We start from the raw sequence: 17,233 nt of genomic DNA, 5'->3' as shown, positions 1-17,233 counted from the left end.
CGTACGCGACGTCTCCACAATACTACCGTGCTAAAACTATTTTATTTTCAAATTCATTATTCTTAAAAAAATCTTATCTTTACTTTACAAGATTTTTTCTGTTTGTTGTTGTTCTTTCAAATATTTCATCTATTCTGTATACCCCAACAAGACCCTCACAATGAACCAATAACCGTAAACTCTCACCGTATTTGGTTTGTGATCTAGATGCATAGACTTCGTTTCCGGGGAAAAAACAACATCAATGATCAAAAGTTTTTTCAACATTTCTTCCTTTCTTGACCAAATCATACGGTATTTTCAGTTTTATAGCAGTATTTCCACACGTTAAGTTTATATAACAATGACAGGGTATCACTCGTTTTGAGGATCCTAACGAATAATTTTTCATTACTCGGTTTTCAACAAGAAGCTGTCTAGTATCGGTTCAACGATTTCTTGATCAAATCATACGGTATTTTCAGTTTATTTGCAGTATTTCCATACATTAAGTTTAAATTACAATGACAGGGCACATGTATCACTTGTTTTAAGGATCCTAACGAATAATTTTCCATTACTCAATTTTCAACAAGAAGCTGTCTATCGGTTATGTCGGTTCAACGATTTCTCTGAAGAGAACTCCCAAAAATCAATATGACCCCCAGATACGATAGATATTACACCACAAATAACTGTACTACTATATATGGAGTAATACTGCTGTTATAGATATTTTTACTCAATTGAAGTGCAATTTAACTTCAGCAGTACATGAATTTAACAAATGTATAGTAAAGTAAACCATTATAGTAAAGTAAAGTAATCTTTATTTAAAGTCGGGTTGCATATATACATAATTACAAAGAACATGAGCTCTTGAGAGCTCTTTAACCGACTGATATTTAAAATAAACAAAATAAATGTGTCTCTTCTGCAGTATCTGGATGAAGATGGTGGTAAAGGGTTATTTTTCGTGCAACATGTTTTGCTTTTTTATTGTACGTGCAGCCATGGCAATTTTATTTTGCATTCTTCTGTGCAGATACCCCGCCATTAAGCCCCTCAATGAATTGTACCCACTCTGGTAGATTGTACCAACTAATTCTTCCTCAGTTGCTTGGTCATTTTGTTTTAATGAACAATGTTAAATCATATCAAGTTACATTGTACTATTAAGATAACCTTATTGCATTTATGACATACATTTGTATAATGTAAAATGACATATCATTTTGTACAATAAATTAATTACACTGTTAAATGATCCTGATACTACAGACATTACAGATAAATGATGGACAAATGAATTTACTATTTTTATCAAATTGTCTGAAAATTAGAATAGTTTTGCAATCATAGTTCCCTAACTCTCTCATTCATGTACTTCATTTAACTTGGACAAAGGGGTTGTCATAGCTTGATTATCAACTATTCCTCCCAATAGTCTTTTACTTTTTTGTCACATGAATTGGGGGAAATAATTTAATTAATGTATATGTTAGCGGCAATAAGTGAAATTAGGCATTAAGCTTAAATCCTAGGCAATAAGCTAACGCCTAGGCAGTAAGTCTGTTGCCTAAATGATGTTAGGCATTAGTCTTAAATCCTAGGATTTAAGCTTAAATCCTGAAAAATGTGTGCAGGCATTAAGCTTAATGCCTAAAATATAAATGCAAGTAAATAAATGACATTTATTCATTTAAATAAAAATATATGTGTTACATAATAACATTATGACAACTGGGGCCTGTTTATCAAGACTGTACTAAGATCGATCCTATTAAATATTCTGAGGACAGAAATTATGATAAAATTATGACCGACACGTCTCAGCATGGACATCAAAGCTAACTTATGAGTATCTTAGCTAAGATGTCCTAACCGCTGTTCTAGGTATTGGCGTAAAAGAAAATAGCAAATGAAAAAATTGAAATATTGTGTTATGCTATTGTTTCAGAAAAAGGGAGAAGGTTTGGATCCATTAAAACGTTTAATCCCGCTGCAAATGTTTGCACCTGTTCTAAGTCAGGAATCTGATGTACAGTAGTTGTCGTTTGTTTATGTAACATATACGTGTTTCTCGTTTCTCGTTTTGTTTATATAGATTAGACCGTTGGTTTTCCCGTTTGAATGGTTTTACACTAGTAATTTTGGGGCCTTTATAGCTTGTTGTTCGGTGTGAGCCAAGGCTCCGTGTTGAAGGCCGTACTTTAACCTATAATGGTTTACTTTTAAAGTGTTATTTGGATGGAGAGTTGTCTCATTGGCACTCACACCACATCTTCCTATATCTATATAAGAAAAAAATCTAAGTTTAACGATGCAAAACTACAGGGCCCAGTTTCATCCTAAAAAGATCGGAAATAAAATCACTAATGAAATATGTTAATTTAGATTAAAACGCATCAAATGATGATTTGAAAATATTAAAACTTGATAGAAATTTGTGTTAAAATCATTTTTTTTTAACAAAAGTTACGGAAGGGTTTAGAAGGCAGTTCAAACCAGCTCAACTAGTGAAGTGTACACATTTTAAAATAAATATTATAATAAATCTATAGAATCTCCCCCCTCCTTTTTTTGATTGGATACAAACACTTTAAAAAAAAATCTTTTTAATATTTTGTAATACCACAATATCGTTAAAAAAAATTGAGTTAATTCTATTAAAATTACTAGATAAACTTACTTTTAAAGATCTGTCAAATGAATATGTGTTTCTACATGTAATATTATAAATATGATTAAGAAACGACTTTATATCGAGAATAAATCAACAGACATCCACAAATTCGAGAGTTTACTTATTGCCTAAAATTATGTTCGGCAATAGGATGAATAATCATCATCAGATTTCAGGAAATAAGCTAAATGCCTGAAATTTTCAGGCAATAACTTAATGCCTAGGCGTTAGCTTATTGCCTAGGATTTAAGCTTAATGCCTAATTTCTCTTATTGCCGCTAACATATACATGGTATAAGGGAACAATAAACTCAACACTATACTAAAATGATGACAATATTGAAAGACAATGAAGAAAAATATGCAAGAGAGCTTAAAAAACAGAAAATAATGTTTATTTACTTTCAATGCAACCAACTATAACCATACAAACATGATAAAATAGTCTTAGGTAAAAATGTTTAATAAGATAATTAAATATAGGTAGCTCAGGTCCTTGTGAACAGGTTTATGATAGTATAGGTTAATGCATGTAGGTTGTGCAAATTTAAATTAAAGTCTTTACATCATGTTCATAAACAGAAATACACCTAAAATAAGTTGGAAAATTAAAATACATAATAAAAGAAATGACATTTTTATAAGACATGTAAGAAATACTTATTTGACTTTTGTAAGTCAAAAACAAAATATACATAAATGCATGTCTGAGCTCTGATTGAAGTTAGAACAATGGATGTTTTTAAACACTGCTGTCTGCCACTGCAATTACCAAATAAACAGACACAAGATGTTACAAAATAGATCCTAATCATATTAATTACAAATTAATTTGACACCAAATAGAAAACAATAAACTTGTGTAAATATGGTATACATGTATATATATATACTGCAACAATTAATGTCTCTCCAGTGATGTTTAGAGTCAAAACGGTATTTGGAAGGCCAATGTTATAATTAACCTCAATTTAGGATAGACTCTTGAATTTAAAGAGTCAAAAAAGGATGAACGAATTGTATAAACCTGAAGGCAAATTTAATTCAAGCCCCAATGAAGAAAATATAAATAAGTCTAAATTGAAAAGATGTTAAAACCTATGATTGCATTGGATAGAAATCAGCAATTTTTATATATGTGTTCATGCACAATAAATGTCGTGGTCATGTTGGCAGAGGAGGGGCAAAATACATTGTACAGAGCTCACAAAGAACATTTTCCAAAAGACCAAAAAAGTGAAACAGAATATATATTTGAATGAATACTTTATTTGCAAGAAGCATATACATGCTATGGCAAACGAAAATATATACAATATATGACAAACAAAAGACAGCAGAGAACAGTAGTTACAGAGTATACAATAATATTATGACAATATATGTGATCTAATTTTCCAAGCTGCATTTAAATAGTTACATAGTTTTACTGTCAGAGATTTAGAATGAGCTTGTAATAAATTATCTAACTTGTGCCGATTTGGCCAAGAACAGTAGAATAAAGGTAAAAATTCTATACGTACAGATCTATACGCTGAACATGATAAAACAAAATGATACTCGTCCTCTAAAACATTCATATTACAACACATACAAATTCTGTTTTCTCTTTGAGTATTTAGATAACGACCAACTTCAACATTTAATTTAAGTGTGCCGCTACGTAGTTTTGTTAATATAGATACATTACAATGAAAATCTAAGTATTTTTCAAAACCAAATTCTAGTTTATATCGTTTATAAATACAAAGTTTACTACATTCTTCTAAAGCTGTATTCCAGCTTTGTAAAAATTGATCTTTAATATGTGTTTTTATACAATCAAATGATAATTTACTACTATCTTGTGAAATCCATACATCATAAAATCCAAGGTTACATAACAATTTTTTTACGTTAGACGCCCAATTAATTTTACCTTTATTTGCATCTTTGTACAAAAGTTTATAAACTTCATATACAATATGAGGTTTATTAGTTACAATATGAATCCAATATTTCAGGATTTTATATTTTCTCAAAATATGCAATGGCAAGTGCCCAAGTTCACCATATAAAAAATTTGTAGGGACTTTTTTACCAAGTTTCAAAATAAATCTACAAAATCTATTATATATAAGCTCTATATCACCAGCACGATGAAAACCCCATATTTCAGACCCATAACTTAAAACGGATCCAACCATACTATCGAATAGGAAAATTTGTTGTTCAGTAGTCACATATATTTGTTTCAATGAATTTATTAGTGAAGATAAAGCTCTTGATCCTTGTTGAGATAAACGCTTTTGAGTTTGTAAAAATTTTCCATTATAGTGGAGCAATACACCGAGGTATACATAGGAGTTCACAATTTCTAATTCTCTGTCGTTGTAATAAAAACGGTTTACCACAGGCCTCCATCCATTTCGGAAAACAACAACTTTTGTCTTCTCCGTGTTTACTTCTATGTTCCATTTATTACAATATAGTAGTAATTTATTCAGTAAATGTTGCAACACATTCGTTGATTTTCCAAAAAGTACGGTATCATCAGCAAATAAGATCAAATATATTAAAAATCCATTTAGAGACACGATGTCTTTATCTGTTTCAACGGAAATATCTTCAATAATGTCGTTAATAAAAAACAAAAACAGCAAAGGCGATAAAGGTTCCCCTTGTTTTACACCAAGAAAATTGTCAAATGCATCTGATAGCACTCCTCCAGATCGTACACGAAGACGCACTGATGAATATAAAGTTTTAATAATAGAAACAAATTTGTTACTAATGCCATTCTTTAGCAGTTTGTATATCAAAATTCTTCTGTGTAGTTTATCAAAAGCCTTGCGAAAGTCCACGAAGGCACAAAAAAGCTGAAGCTTATGTACTAAAACATGTGATATAATTCCATGCAGTGTGAAAATGGCGTCAACAGTTGAACGACCAGGACGAAATCCAAACTGATTGTCTATTAATTTCTCTTCGTCTTCCGACCACGACAGCAAACGTTCCGTTAATATGCTAGTAAATATCTTAGAAAGAATGCTCACCAATACAATCGGCCTGAAATTGTTAGGGTCCGACAAATCACCGCTTTTGGGTACAGGGATAACTATGCATTCGGTCCAATTATCTGGATATATTCCATTGTCAAACATAGAGTTGAAAAGAATTTTAAAAATAGGCGCAAAGAAAAGAGGATTCGCAGCTAACATTTCACCAATTATATCATCGTTTCCCGAACTTTTGCCAGTTTTAAGTTTCTGTATAGCTTTTATAATTTCATCTTCTGTAATTTCTGAATCGAGAATATCAATACTTATTTCACCAAAGTCGGTATTGTTTAATAAATGTAAAACTTCATCACAAAGTTCTGGTGGGTTCGATCCCAAAATATTTTCGAAATAGTTCAACATCTCATTATTTTCAACTAAACATTTTGATCTGTTTTTCGGTTTTACAGCGGACCAAAACTTTCTAGGTTCCCTTTTTGCAATATTACAAAGTTCGATTCCTTTCCTTTTCTTGAAGTTAAACTGTGCATTACGTTTGACTTTATTAAATTTGTTTCTAGTCGTTATATATGAATGTCTATTTGTATCTGTCGGATGACGCATATAAAAATTTCTAGCAGTGTGAAATTCTATTCGTGAATTTGCGCATTTCTCGTTAAACCATTCGTTATTTGGTCGTTTAACATATATATCGTCTCGAGTTAAAACAGAGTGTCCAAAAACTTTATATGCACTTTCATAGATAGTTCGGGTTATCTCCCTCACTGCGTTATTAATATCAATTTCGGAAGTTAGATCATTCACCAAACTCAAGAGGCTGTCAATATGAGACTGTAAAATTTTAATATACTCATCGCACTTATTGTTGTCCCATTTAATGAATTTATGGATTCGGGGGAGGTTTTGTTGACGAATAACAGATAAGTCTAGTTGGAAGTAAACAGGCATGTGATCAGAAAATTCGTTCATAGGTAACACTTTAAAATCATTGATTAATCTACATTCGCTCGGGGGCACTAGTAGGTAGTCATTTACACTTCTTCCTTTGGCTGTACAGAACGTAAAATTACCATTTTTGTCATTACAAAGCCTGCCATTGGCTACAACTAAACCCGTGTTAAAACACATTTGTAATAGTTTACGGCCAAATGCATTAACTGTTTTGTCCATTGAACTTCTGTCAGAAATAATGGGGTTTACAACGTGCTCAACACTTTCGACATATTTATCTAGATCGTCATTAAGTAAAAAATCACTTAATTCACCTATGCGGCTATTTAAATCTCCACATACCAAAACAATACCTTTATCACTATAGTTATTTACAATACTTTCAATAATATCGTGAAAATCTATATCACATAATTGGTAATAATTAGATCTTTCGTGTGGTACATAAGAAAAACAAATAAAAATATCTTTATCAGTATCAAAGAAACTATGGTCAAGTTTTAACAGAATAATACCATCATTTAATTCTTTTTCAACAATAATACCGTTACATAAAAAACTCTTACAAAAAACAGCAATACCTCCTTCATTATTTGAACTATGAATGTTTCATTTACATGCATGGCCACCAACTCAAGTTATTCTTTTCCAGTATGTGTTATTTTAAAAGATCATGTGTGTATAACTGCATTGTAATTGTTATGTTTTTATTTTTCAGATAATACATATACATTTCATCATAACCAACAGATCACAATATGGGAAGAAAAGGAACATCATTTATTACATTGTCCAAAATAGAAAACATTTTAATGTTTGTTATTATTTGGGCATGTATTTTAAGTATACACTATGCCTATAGAAAATCAGGGACAGATGCTCTTAATAAAATTAGTAGCACAATACATACTATTCCTAAAAGTCTTGAGAAAGAAAATAAACATAAAGACAGTAACAAAAAAGATATTTTGGAAGATTCAGACTTTCTGCAACCTGACTTAGAAGCAAAAGTACAGAAAGAGTTAGAGGAAATAAAAAAAGAACAAGAGAGAGAATTAAAAAAAGAATCTATAAGAAAGAAAGAAGGAGAATTTTATAGCACCTACAAGGAAGAAGAAGTTTATAAGTGGTTCGATGAGAGGCCTAAACGAAATGAACTCTTAAAAGATTCTAGTGTCCAAAGCTCAAACCAACCAAAATATTTAATAAAAGGGGATAATATTTGCAAAGGAAAAACAGATATTTTATTTTATATTCATAGCAAAAATAGCAATGAGAAAAATAGAAAAGCAATTCGACAGACCTATGCTCATCCAGAAAATTTTAAAAAGTTGACTGTTAGGATCGTTTTTATTCTTGGAAAAGGAGCAAATGAAGAAGAGAAAAGTAAAATTATCAAAGAAAGCGAGGCTCATAAGGATATTGTTCAAACCGATTTTGAAGATAATCAGAGAAATTTAAGTTATAAAGTTTTAACATTTTTACAATGGGTTGTTGATTTTTGCTCAAGTCCAGTACCTAGATATATAGTTAAAGTGGATGATGACTTTTTTGTAAATCCATTCATGCTTGTTGAAGAATTTATTTCAGAAGTATGGGAGAAAGAGAATTTTGTTGCTTGTCATTACAAAGAAAACAGCCATGTCGTCAGGACAAAGACTAGTAAATGGAATATTCCAGAAACAGCATATCCGATAAAAGATCCTGACGTATTCCCTAAAACATGTTCTGGATATACGGCCATATTTCCTGGGGATTTGGTACCAGTTTTACGCAGCATATCAGTTGACACTCCATTTATTCCCGTTGATGATGCTTACTTATTTAGTGTCATGTTTGAAAAGCTTGATAATCCACAATACAAGCAGATTCTAGAAGGGATGACCCTAAATAAAGATATGGGACTACAGGATTACAGTGGGAACAAAAGGTTACAGTACATGTCTGTCAGTGCCTGGGGGGATATTACTGAAATGATGAATATATTATGGAAAGGAACAATGAAACATTTAACAACATTAGGTAAACAGCTTATCAGTGAAAAACGCTTAACAAAATAGTAGTTAAAAACTTTGTTAATAAAAAAAACACTTACCAAAATAGTAGTTAAAAACTTTGTTAATAAAAAAAATGCTTACCAAAATAGTAGGTAAACAGCTTATCAGTGAAAAACGCTTAGCAAAATAGTAGTTAAAAAGTTTGTTAATAAAAAAAACGCTTACCAAAATAGTAGGTAAACAGCTTATCAGTGAAAAACGCTTAGCAAAATAGAAGTTAAAAAGTTTGTTAATAAAAAAAAAAACGCTTACCAAAATAGTAGGTAAACAGCTTATCAATGAAAAAGCTTTAGCAAAATAGTTGTTAAACAGTTTGTTAATGAAAAACACTTACCAAACCAGTAGTTTAACAGCTTATCAATGAAAATGCTTACCAAAACACTTAACAGTAGCTGAATAGTTTATTAATGAAAAACAAATGAAGAAAACAAGAACAATAGGTAAACAGCTTATCATTTAAAAATGTTTTCTAAACAGTAGCATAACAGTTTATAAATTAAGAATGATTACATGTACTAGATGGCTTATTAATGATAGGTTATAACTAAAACAAATTCAATCTTGTTAAAGAAATAGGCATAATTGTTTTAGTCATAACTACATGTATCTTCTCTTCTGGGTTTACTATTGACACTGTCTATTAAAGTTGTTTTTCCTTTTCATAAAAGTAAAATTTCATTGACAATTAAATTCACTTTAAAATTGTCTGTTATTTTCAAAATGCTGCCTATTTACAAGCCTCCCTTGTACATTTTAAAGGCATTGCTAACATTGCTAAATTACATGTACTTAGTATCTGTGTCTAGTAGAATTGTGGAAATATCTTGAGAGAAAATCTAAAAAGCAAAATTGAATGAGACAAAAACCTAAATAGGAAAAAACTTTATTTTGTGTCTAAAAGAGTTGTGATATTGTATATGTTGATTTCGAGAAAGAAGTGGAAAGAAAAAGAAAATTTTTTGTATGGGTCAAATTTCCTGATAATTGCTATATATTTATACAAATTGTTTTATGCTGTGTAACATGGAATAAAATATTTATGGACAAAATCAGTCATATGTGGGTCTCCAGTTTATATATATTTTATTTATGTTAGCTTTTTTTTTTGCATGTCTCCTATAAAAAATATTTGTACTATTATTCATTGATGATTTAATGATAAGCTAATATTTTTATGTGAGTCTTGCCAGCTAGTCTCTTATGTTTACTTTTTTTCACATCATCACATGTATTTATTTTTGACAATGTTTAAAATGTACTGAATTCTAAATGTCTAGTTGTCCTTACTTGTTCATTATAGTACGCAAGAAGAATGATTTTGAACCATTTATACCTTAAATTTATACAGAAGTAGCATAATAAATGGTGGTAGTTTGACCTTTTAACCAATATATTGTTTTGATAAGAAAAAGGGAAATAAAACATATAGAACACACAAATTAGTCTTTAGGTTAAATTTTTTGGTCAGTTTTTGATGAAGTTGAAGTCTTTCTAATTTTAATGCCAAAATAAGTGTTTTGACCACTATTTCATGGTCCACTGAACATAGAAAATGATTGTGTGAGTGGGGTATCCATGTACTGGGGACACATTCTTGTTTTAAATTTAAAAAGGTCTATGCACATGATACATGCATACACAAACTTTATGTTGTTACAAAATAAACTTATTATGTAAAAAATACTATTTGGAAAAAGAACGAAATATGTGATTAAATTAGAAAGCAAAACCCACCTTTGTTTTTGTTTAAAAGAGTATTTAGTTTTTAAAGTATATTTTTATATATTAATATATATATTGTGTTTATAGTAGAAATGTGGATATGCATGGTTTATCTCCCTTTGTAATTCTTTATTTTGATATTACAATCATAACTAATCAACTATTCTGGCTACGCCTATGATTGACTGTTATTACTGTACACTGTATTTGTATTTAGGGAGCAAACATTTTACCTCAATGAGGCGGTTATGTTGATTTTTTTTTGGCCGGCTATTTTTTTTTGTACAAACTATTTGTTAAGTTTTTAAAACGTACGATTACACTAAACGAAGCATAAAAACAAATTTCAAAATACGCTCAATGACTATGTCCATTTTCCCGTTCATATGCCCCATCATTTTGTTATAAAACTGATTTTAAAAATACCGAAAAACTATGACTCTAAGTTTCATCGGGCCAACGTCAGGTGATGCGTTGAAGCAACGTCTTGCAAATGTCAGGTAATGCCTCAAAGCAACGTCGGGGATGAAAGGGTTAACATAGAAAATGATGGTGCGAATGGGTATCCGTGTACTATGGACACATTCTTGTTTTCTTCAAAATGGTGATCAGAACATTAACTCAAAACAACCAATACAATCCTTTTTTAACCTTATTATGAGTTTATATTCAATGTTTCTATTTTGAATTGATGTTCAGGGTGTAATTATATATATATTATTGCAAGTTATCTTTAATTTTAGAATTTTTTGGATTTCAAAATAAATTCAAAGGGACATAATTTGATTGTAAAAAATATATATTTATTAATAGTATTGCGAACATTATATTGAAAGTTGCATTTATTCTGAAATCCATTTTGCTACTTTATTGTATTATATTGTTATTGTTATTTTTAGTGTTTGCTTATACATGTAGGATTAGTAAGAAATCTATAATCTGTGGCAAATCTATTTGTGGGAACATTTTACATTTTTTTTTTCTAATTTGTTTATTTAATATTAAAACTGCTTTGTAAATGGCAAATTGGATGTATCTCTGTATATGTATATTTTATATGTATGTGATTTGGGGAAATACTGGCCACTTAGACCCTGTTCACACTAGCATTTTTTTTTATAGATCTTATTTGAATCGATCTAAATAAAACCAGTTAGCGTTCACATTATCTTTAATCAAAACGATCTCTATCGGTCTAATCTGAACCACTGCGTTCACACTACAATTAAAAGCGCAATCGATCTAACCTTTTTGCCCGTAAAATGTAAACACTGTGTATAAATAGAACTGATTTGTTGATACACTGATACACACACTTGGGGGAAAAATTGGATAAAATTATTATTTCTCTTGAATCACAAGTTAAAATTTTGATACTGGTGTTATTGCAGTATTCTTAATTTTGAAAAATATAACTGTAGCAAAGAAGTTACAACACGACACCGGAAATACGGCGGTTCCTGCAAAGAACAAAAAAATCAACACAAGAAAAGAAGACACAGATTTCACAAGTCTATGCTATGGCTAAGACAGCATGTTTTCAGTTTGTTTTAAAGGTCTTGTAACAGATAAATATGGGTTAAACAACGCACTTCTAAGATAGTTTTGCCGCTATACATGCGCATACAGTATTTTGATTCAATCGTACTAGTTTAAACCGATCTCTGCGTTCACATCTAAATTAAGATCGGTTTACTTTAGATCGATTCAAACTAAACTACCTCTTTTGGTGTTTTAGTTTAGACCGATTGAAGATCGAATCAATGCGTTCACATTAGCCCATAAACCGATCTAAAGTGAACCGGTCTAGTTTATATCGATAGAAATGTCCTAGTGTGAAAGGGGTCTTATTTAATCTGAATAAAAGAAGAAAAATTAGTGAAAATGATAATTTTCTGTGCAGTCAAACAGTAATGACACTGGTAAATTTTAAATTTTAACTTCTCATTGGTTTTATTTGATTATTTCAATGCTATAGTACTATGTTATACTGAAATTTATTTATACTGCATGTGTGGAAAATACTTGTAAAAGAAGCATAATTTTTTCAACTTTTTCTCTTTGATATTTCTAGATATTTGTCTTACAATCTTGAACAAAGTGTTTGAAATAATCTGTTTTAATACTCATGAAGTATTGTTATGTTATGTACAATGTATGGCTGTATTTGGGTATGCACAAGGCAGCCTATGGTTACCCATATCAAACTATCAAAACCATGGGTAACTTACATAAAATGTAAGGGTCCTGAAATGTATCAGTAAGCATTGTGCATATTCAACACAGCCTTTTCATGCCTATTTTCATGTATTTTAACCATCAGTAAAAGAGAACAATATTTATGTGATATTTTTTCTTCATATGTACATATATTTATTGTACACCTTTTGTATCAGGACATTTTTCTTATAATGTTTATATTCATAATTTGTATTTTTTTTTTGTAAGTAAAAGGATAATGCATAAAATGTTTAAACATATCTGAAATCGAGAATTTTCAAAATATATAAAGTTGTAAGGCACGGTCTCTTTGCATTTTTACTATATCCCGGTATATACATTTTGTAGAGCGATCCAGTATTACATTTCTTTACTGGATTTTCCTCCATTGCTAGGAAGATTATATTTTAATATAGATTTTAATTATTGTTTAGTTACTAAATATGGATTTTTATAAAAGTTTTTGTTGTGTTTTGTGTCATTGTCTGCAAATATTTACTCAACTGACACTCATATATATAACAAAACCAGAAACAATACAAACTTTGAAGGTCATATAAATGACCTGGTGATATTTTAAGTTCTACAGGCTCTAATGGACAGCTCTTATTGCAAATCATACCACAAGTTTACAAATTCTTTGTTTTATATTGAACATAGGTGTTGTGCCACCTTTTTTTTTTTAATCAATGGATGTTTTGAATTTTGGGACTTACATTGCAGGAATAAGTACACTGAGTGTATTATATCCCTTTTAACCCTTGTCGTGCGGGGGCCGTAATATTACGGCCGTACCCAGAATATCGTTATTTTGGCATCAATAGCGCGCCATACATTTAGAGGTCATCGTAATACCATTTAATTCGTAGTGTATGCACTTTTCCTCAATCTGAAACTATTCATGTCATGTTTCTCACTTTAAATATTCATTTTGAGCTCAAATACGAACTTCAAAATTTGATATCAGACAAAATTAGGTTTTTTTGGAGGGGTGGGCTTACCTTTAAGGGCATAAGGTACAGTTTTGATCCTGTATTTAAAAGTTCATGAAAATTTGCATATAGGCTATTTTTTACCTGATTAAATCAAATATGTATTAAAAAATATACCTTCATGTGCTACTTTTTGAGTAAAATGAGGTGGAAATTTTGTATATTTGCTCAACATTCAGATTTGTGGCCGTAATTTCTTTTTCGAAAGAAAAACATAACTATTTTGTTATAAAAGATAAACACAAATTGTTTTTTGTTAAATAATCTGTAATTTCTGTTTTTTATAAGTATCCTAAAAAATTTTGCTTTTTTTGTTCAGAAATAACTCATATTTATCAAATGTTCATGAATTTAGGAAAATACGTCATTTTTTGCTGCATGTTTATCAAAATTAAAAAAAATCCTCTATTTACAGTTTTATAAAAATTGAGTCACATAATCTCCCTGCAAAATGAAACAAATTGCTGTTTTGAAAAATAGGGGTCCATGATCTCGTTTTCAAATTAAATCAGTTTGAATGTTAAAAATCAGTTGAAAAATGCATCTTTTCCCAATATGTCACAGTTTGACGTCGCGAAAATAACATTTTACATTAGCAACTTCATTACCTCCCCTGTAACTGTATCGTATGCCCTTAAGGTTTGAATCACGGAGTTCAGTTAAAGTTCAAAATTGGAAAAATTCCGAAATTTTGTGAATTTTGGTGCAAATGACCTTCTTTACACTGATGAACCCAAATCAGTTTCACTCTGACCTGACAACTGTTGTGATAAAAGTGTTCACTGGTGTCCACGCTACATGTAAACTACAGATGGATGCATCTATTAGCATCTCTCGGACTTACAGGTTGAGAAAAAGAACGAAAAAAAGTCAAAATTGACGCTTTTTGTACCTGAGGACCAACTTTTGGGCAAATTCCCGCCCACCCTTCCCCGTCTCCTCACCCCGTCTCCTCACCCCGACCACCCCACCTTGTGATCCCCTATTTTAGATTTATTGCAATCAGTATGCATCAGCATCAGGGTACAGCTCATTTGCATATCATTTGCATATTTTTGCAAATTCTCGAAATTTAGACAATTTCTGAAAACAACTCAGCATGGTAAGGATTAATACTTCTCAGCATCATTATTCTCTATATTTTACCCAAAGCCAATCCATTTAATAGATAACCTGATACTTAACCACGATATTAACAAAACCAAAATAATTACAGGTATACCATGTTTACAATAGTCTTACATGTCTTATAAAGACTTATGTTATAATTTATCATCATTGTGAGATTATAAGATCATGTGAAGATTTGTTTACTCATATTTTCGCTCATCACAACCTAATGTCAGTATGATGAATAACTAAAAATGTAAATTTTATTTCAGTAATTTTATGAGCCCTGCCAATTATAACATCATTTTTGTGATTTTGCAAATTACATGTAATTTTCTCAAATATCTTTATAATTATCATAAACACCTGTTTGAATTATTGTACAGAACATACATGCATCTGTGATATCAGTTAGATTTGGTTATTTTTGTATGGATATAATGTATGATCAAGACGTTAGTATTGAGATCCACCAGCAACATTCCTTTGTTTTATTGTTAGTATTTTGTATATTTATATTATATGTCACAATGTGGGACAATAAAAGATATTGGTTGTTATTCTTGAATTACTTTAAAGGCCATAATAGCTGAATATCTCTCGCCAAACGTTTTGGACATAATCTAAATAAGAAAAAGAGGATGTGTTTACACATGTTTAACTCCACCATATTGTGTTACTGGACCAACTGTTTTTAATGGCTCTTTGTCTTTATATACTGTTTCTGTCAAGCCTGTGACAAAAGTCACAGAATACAACACAATCTGCCTATGGCAACTTCCTCACATATATACCTTATGTTACGAAGTTTCATTCTGTCATATGTCCATTGTCGCTGACCTTATTCTTATGGTTAAGTGATTGCTTGAAAAAAAAAATTGCAATTTTTTTGCAGTAATCTGATGGTATGATGTGGTTGTATAGGTGTTATATAAATGACTGCTTGATTTTTGTTTTAGTTTGGTTATGTGTATTTCTCATTCCTTATCCAAGAATTATGATAACAATATTTGGTAATTGGGATCCTTGAAATGTTTGGTAACTTGTCCTTCAGACAGAGTTCACCTGACCACAACCTCAATTCATTCATCGGTGATCAGGGTAAGCGTTACATGATTTACAAAGGTTCCTTTCTCAGAGACTGTATAAAGCAGTATCTGAACTATATTTAGAGTATGGGATAATTGTATCATCTGACCTTGTCCTCATTTCATGGTTCATTGGACAACGTTCAGTTTTTGTGGTTTGGTCTATTTGTCAGATACATTAAGCAACAGGTCAACTTTTTTTGTGTATGGAATAATTTTATGGTGTCTGTGTCTGGCATGTATCTTCTGTCAGTGACCTCATTTTATGGTTCATAGGTCAATGTTAAGGTGTTTTTAGCCTGCAACTTCAGTTGCTGAAAGCTAACATCTTTAAAGTTTAATATTTCAGAAGATACATTTTGTAGAAGACTTGGAACCTTTATATTTTGTATGTAAATGCCTCATGATTTGAGGTTTTCGTCTGTCTTATGTCCATTGTCCTTGACCTCATTTTCATGGTTCAATGACTTCTTGAAAAAAGTTAAGATATTTAGTATTCTCAATTTCTCTCTTGTTGTGAGTAACAGGATAACTATATTTATATGTGCATACCTTGCATGGTTCTCATGCTTGTCCGACAGTTTTCACTTGACATGTGCCTCATATTATTGATCAAAGAACAACGTTAAGTTTTGTTGGTCAATAGATATAGGAAGATGTGGTGTGAGTGCCAATGAGACAACTCTCCATCCAAATAACAATTTAAAAAGTAAACCATTATAGGTTAAAGTACGGCCTTCAACATGGAGCCTTGGCTCACACCGAACAACAAGCTATAAAGGGCCCCAAAATTACTAGTGTAAAACCATTCAAAAGGGAAAACCAACGGTCTAATCTATATAAACAAATCGAGTTACGAGAAACACATATATTACATAAACAAACGACAACTACTGTACATCAGATTCCTGACTTAGGACAGGTGCAAACATTTGCAGTGGGATTAAACGTTTTAATGGATCCAAATCTTCTCCCTTTTTCTGAAACAATAGCATAACATCACAACATAGAAAAACATACGATAAAATATCAATTGGCAGACTTAACTCAATCAAAAAAGGCCATATCTCAGAAATTATAAGCAAAAGCTGTTCTACTTTATTAGGTGTATGGAATGGTTGTGAGGTGTACATGTTCAACTTGCAGTTGTCATTTTACTTGGTTTCATTTTCATGGTTCAGTTAAGATTTATGTTTTGGTCTGTTTTTTCTAATACTGTATGCAATAGGTGTACTATATTTGGTGTATGGAATGAATGTAAGGTGTAAATGTCCATCTGATCTTGACCTCATTCATGGTTCAGTGGTTAAAATTAAGTTTTTGTGTTTTGGCCTGTTGTTCTAAAACTGTGAAGGTCAACAATATTTGGTGTTTGAGAATTTGTTACAAAGTACATTTCAGGCTAGCATTTTGAATTTGACCTTGACCT

General features: G+C 30.9%; 1 protein-coding gene across 1 annotated transcript; it reads left to right on the top strand.

The window, feature by feature from the left end:
• The first annotated feature begins 202 nt into the window (after positions 1 to 202).
• LOC134695695 (uncharacterized) lies at positions 203 to 12,385 on the top strand. The gene is made up of 4 exons (XM_063557058.1): positions 203 to 294; positions 7,334 to 8,637; positions 8,765 to 8,848; positions 8,936 to 12,385. Exons 2-3 carry the CDS (start codon positions 7,374 to 7,376, stop codon positions 8,800 to 8,802), a joined length of 1,302 nt encoding a protein of 433 aa, XP_063413128.1. The 5' UTR covers positions 203 to 294; positions 7,334 to 7,373; the 3' UTR covers positions 8,803 to 8,848; positions 8,936 to 12,385.
• Positions 12,386 to 17,233: the final 4,848 nt, after the last annotated feature.

Source organism: Mytilus trossulus, chromosome 14 (assembly GCF_036588685.1).
Source record: "Mytilus trossulus isolate FHL-02 chromosome 14, PNRI_Mtr1.1.1.hap1, whole genome shotgun sequence".
In the NCBI taxonomy this organism is placed as follows: Eukaryota; Metazoa; Mollusca; class Bivalvia; order Mytilida; family Mytilidae; genus Mytilus; species Mytilus trossulus.
Note: the sequence above shows the minus strand (reverse complement) of the source record. Positions and strands in the feature narration are given on the sequence as shown.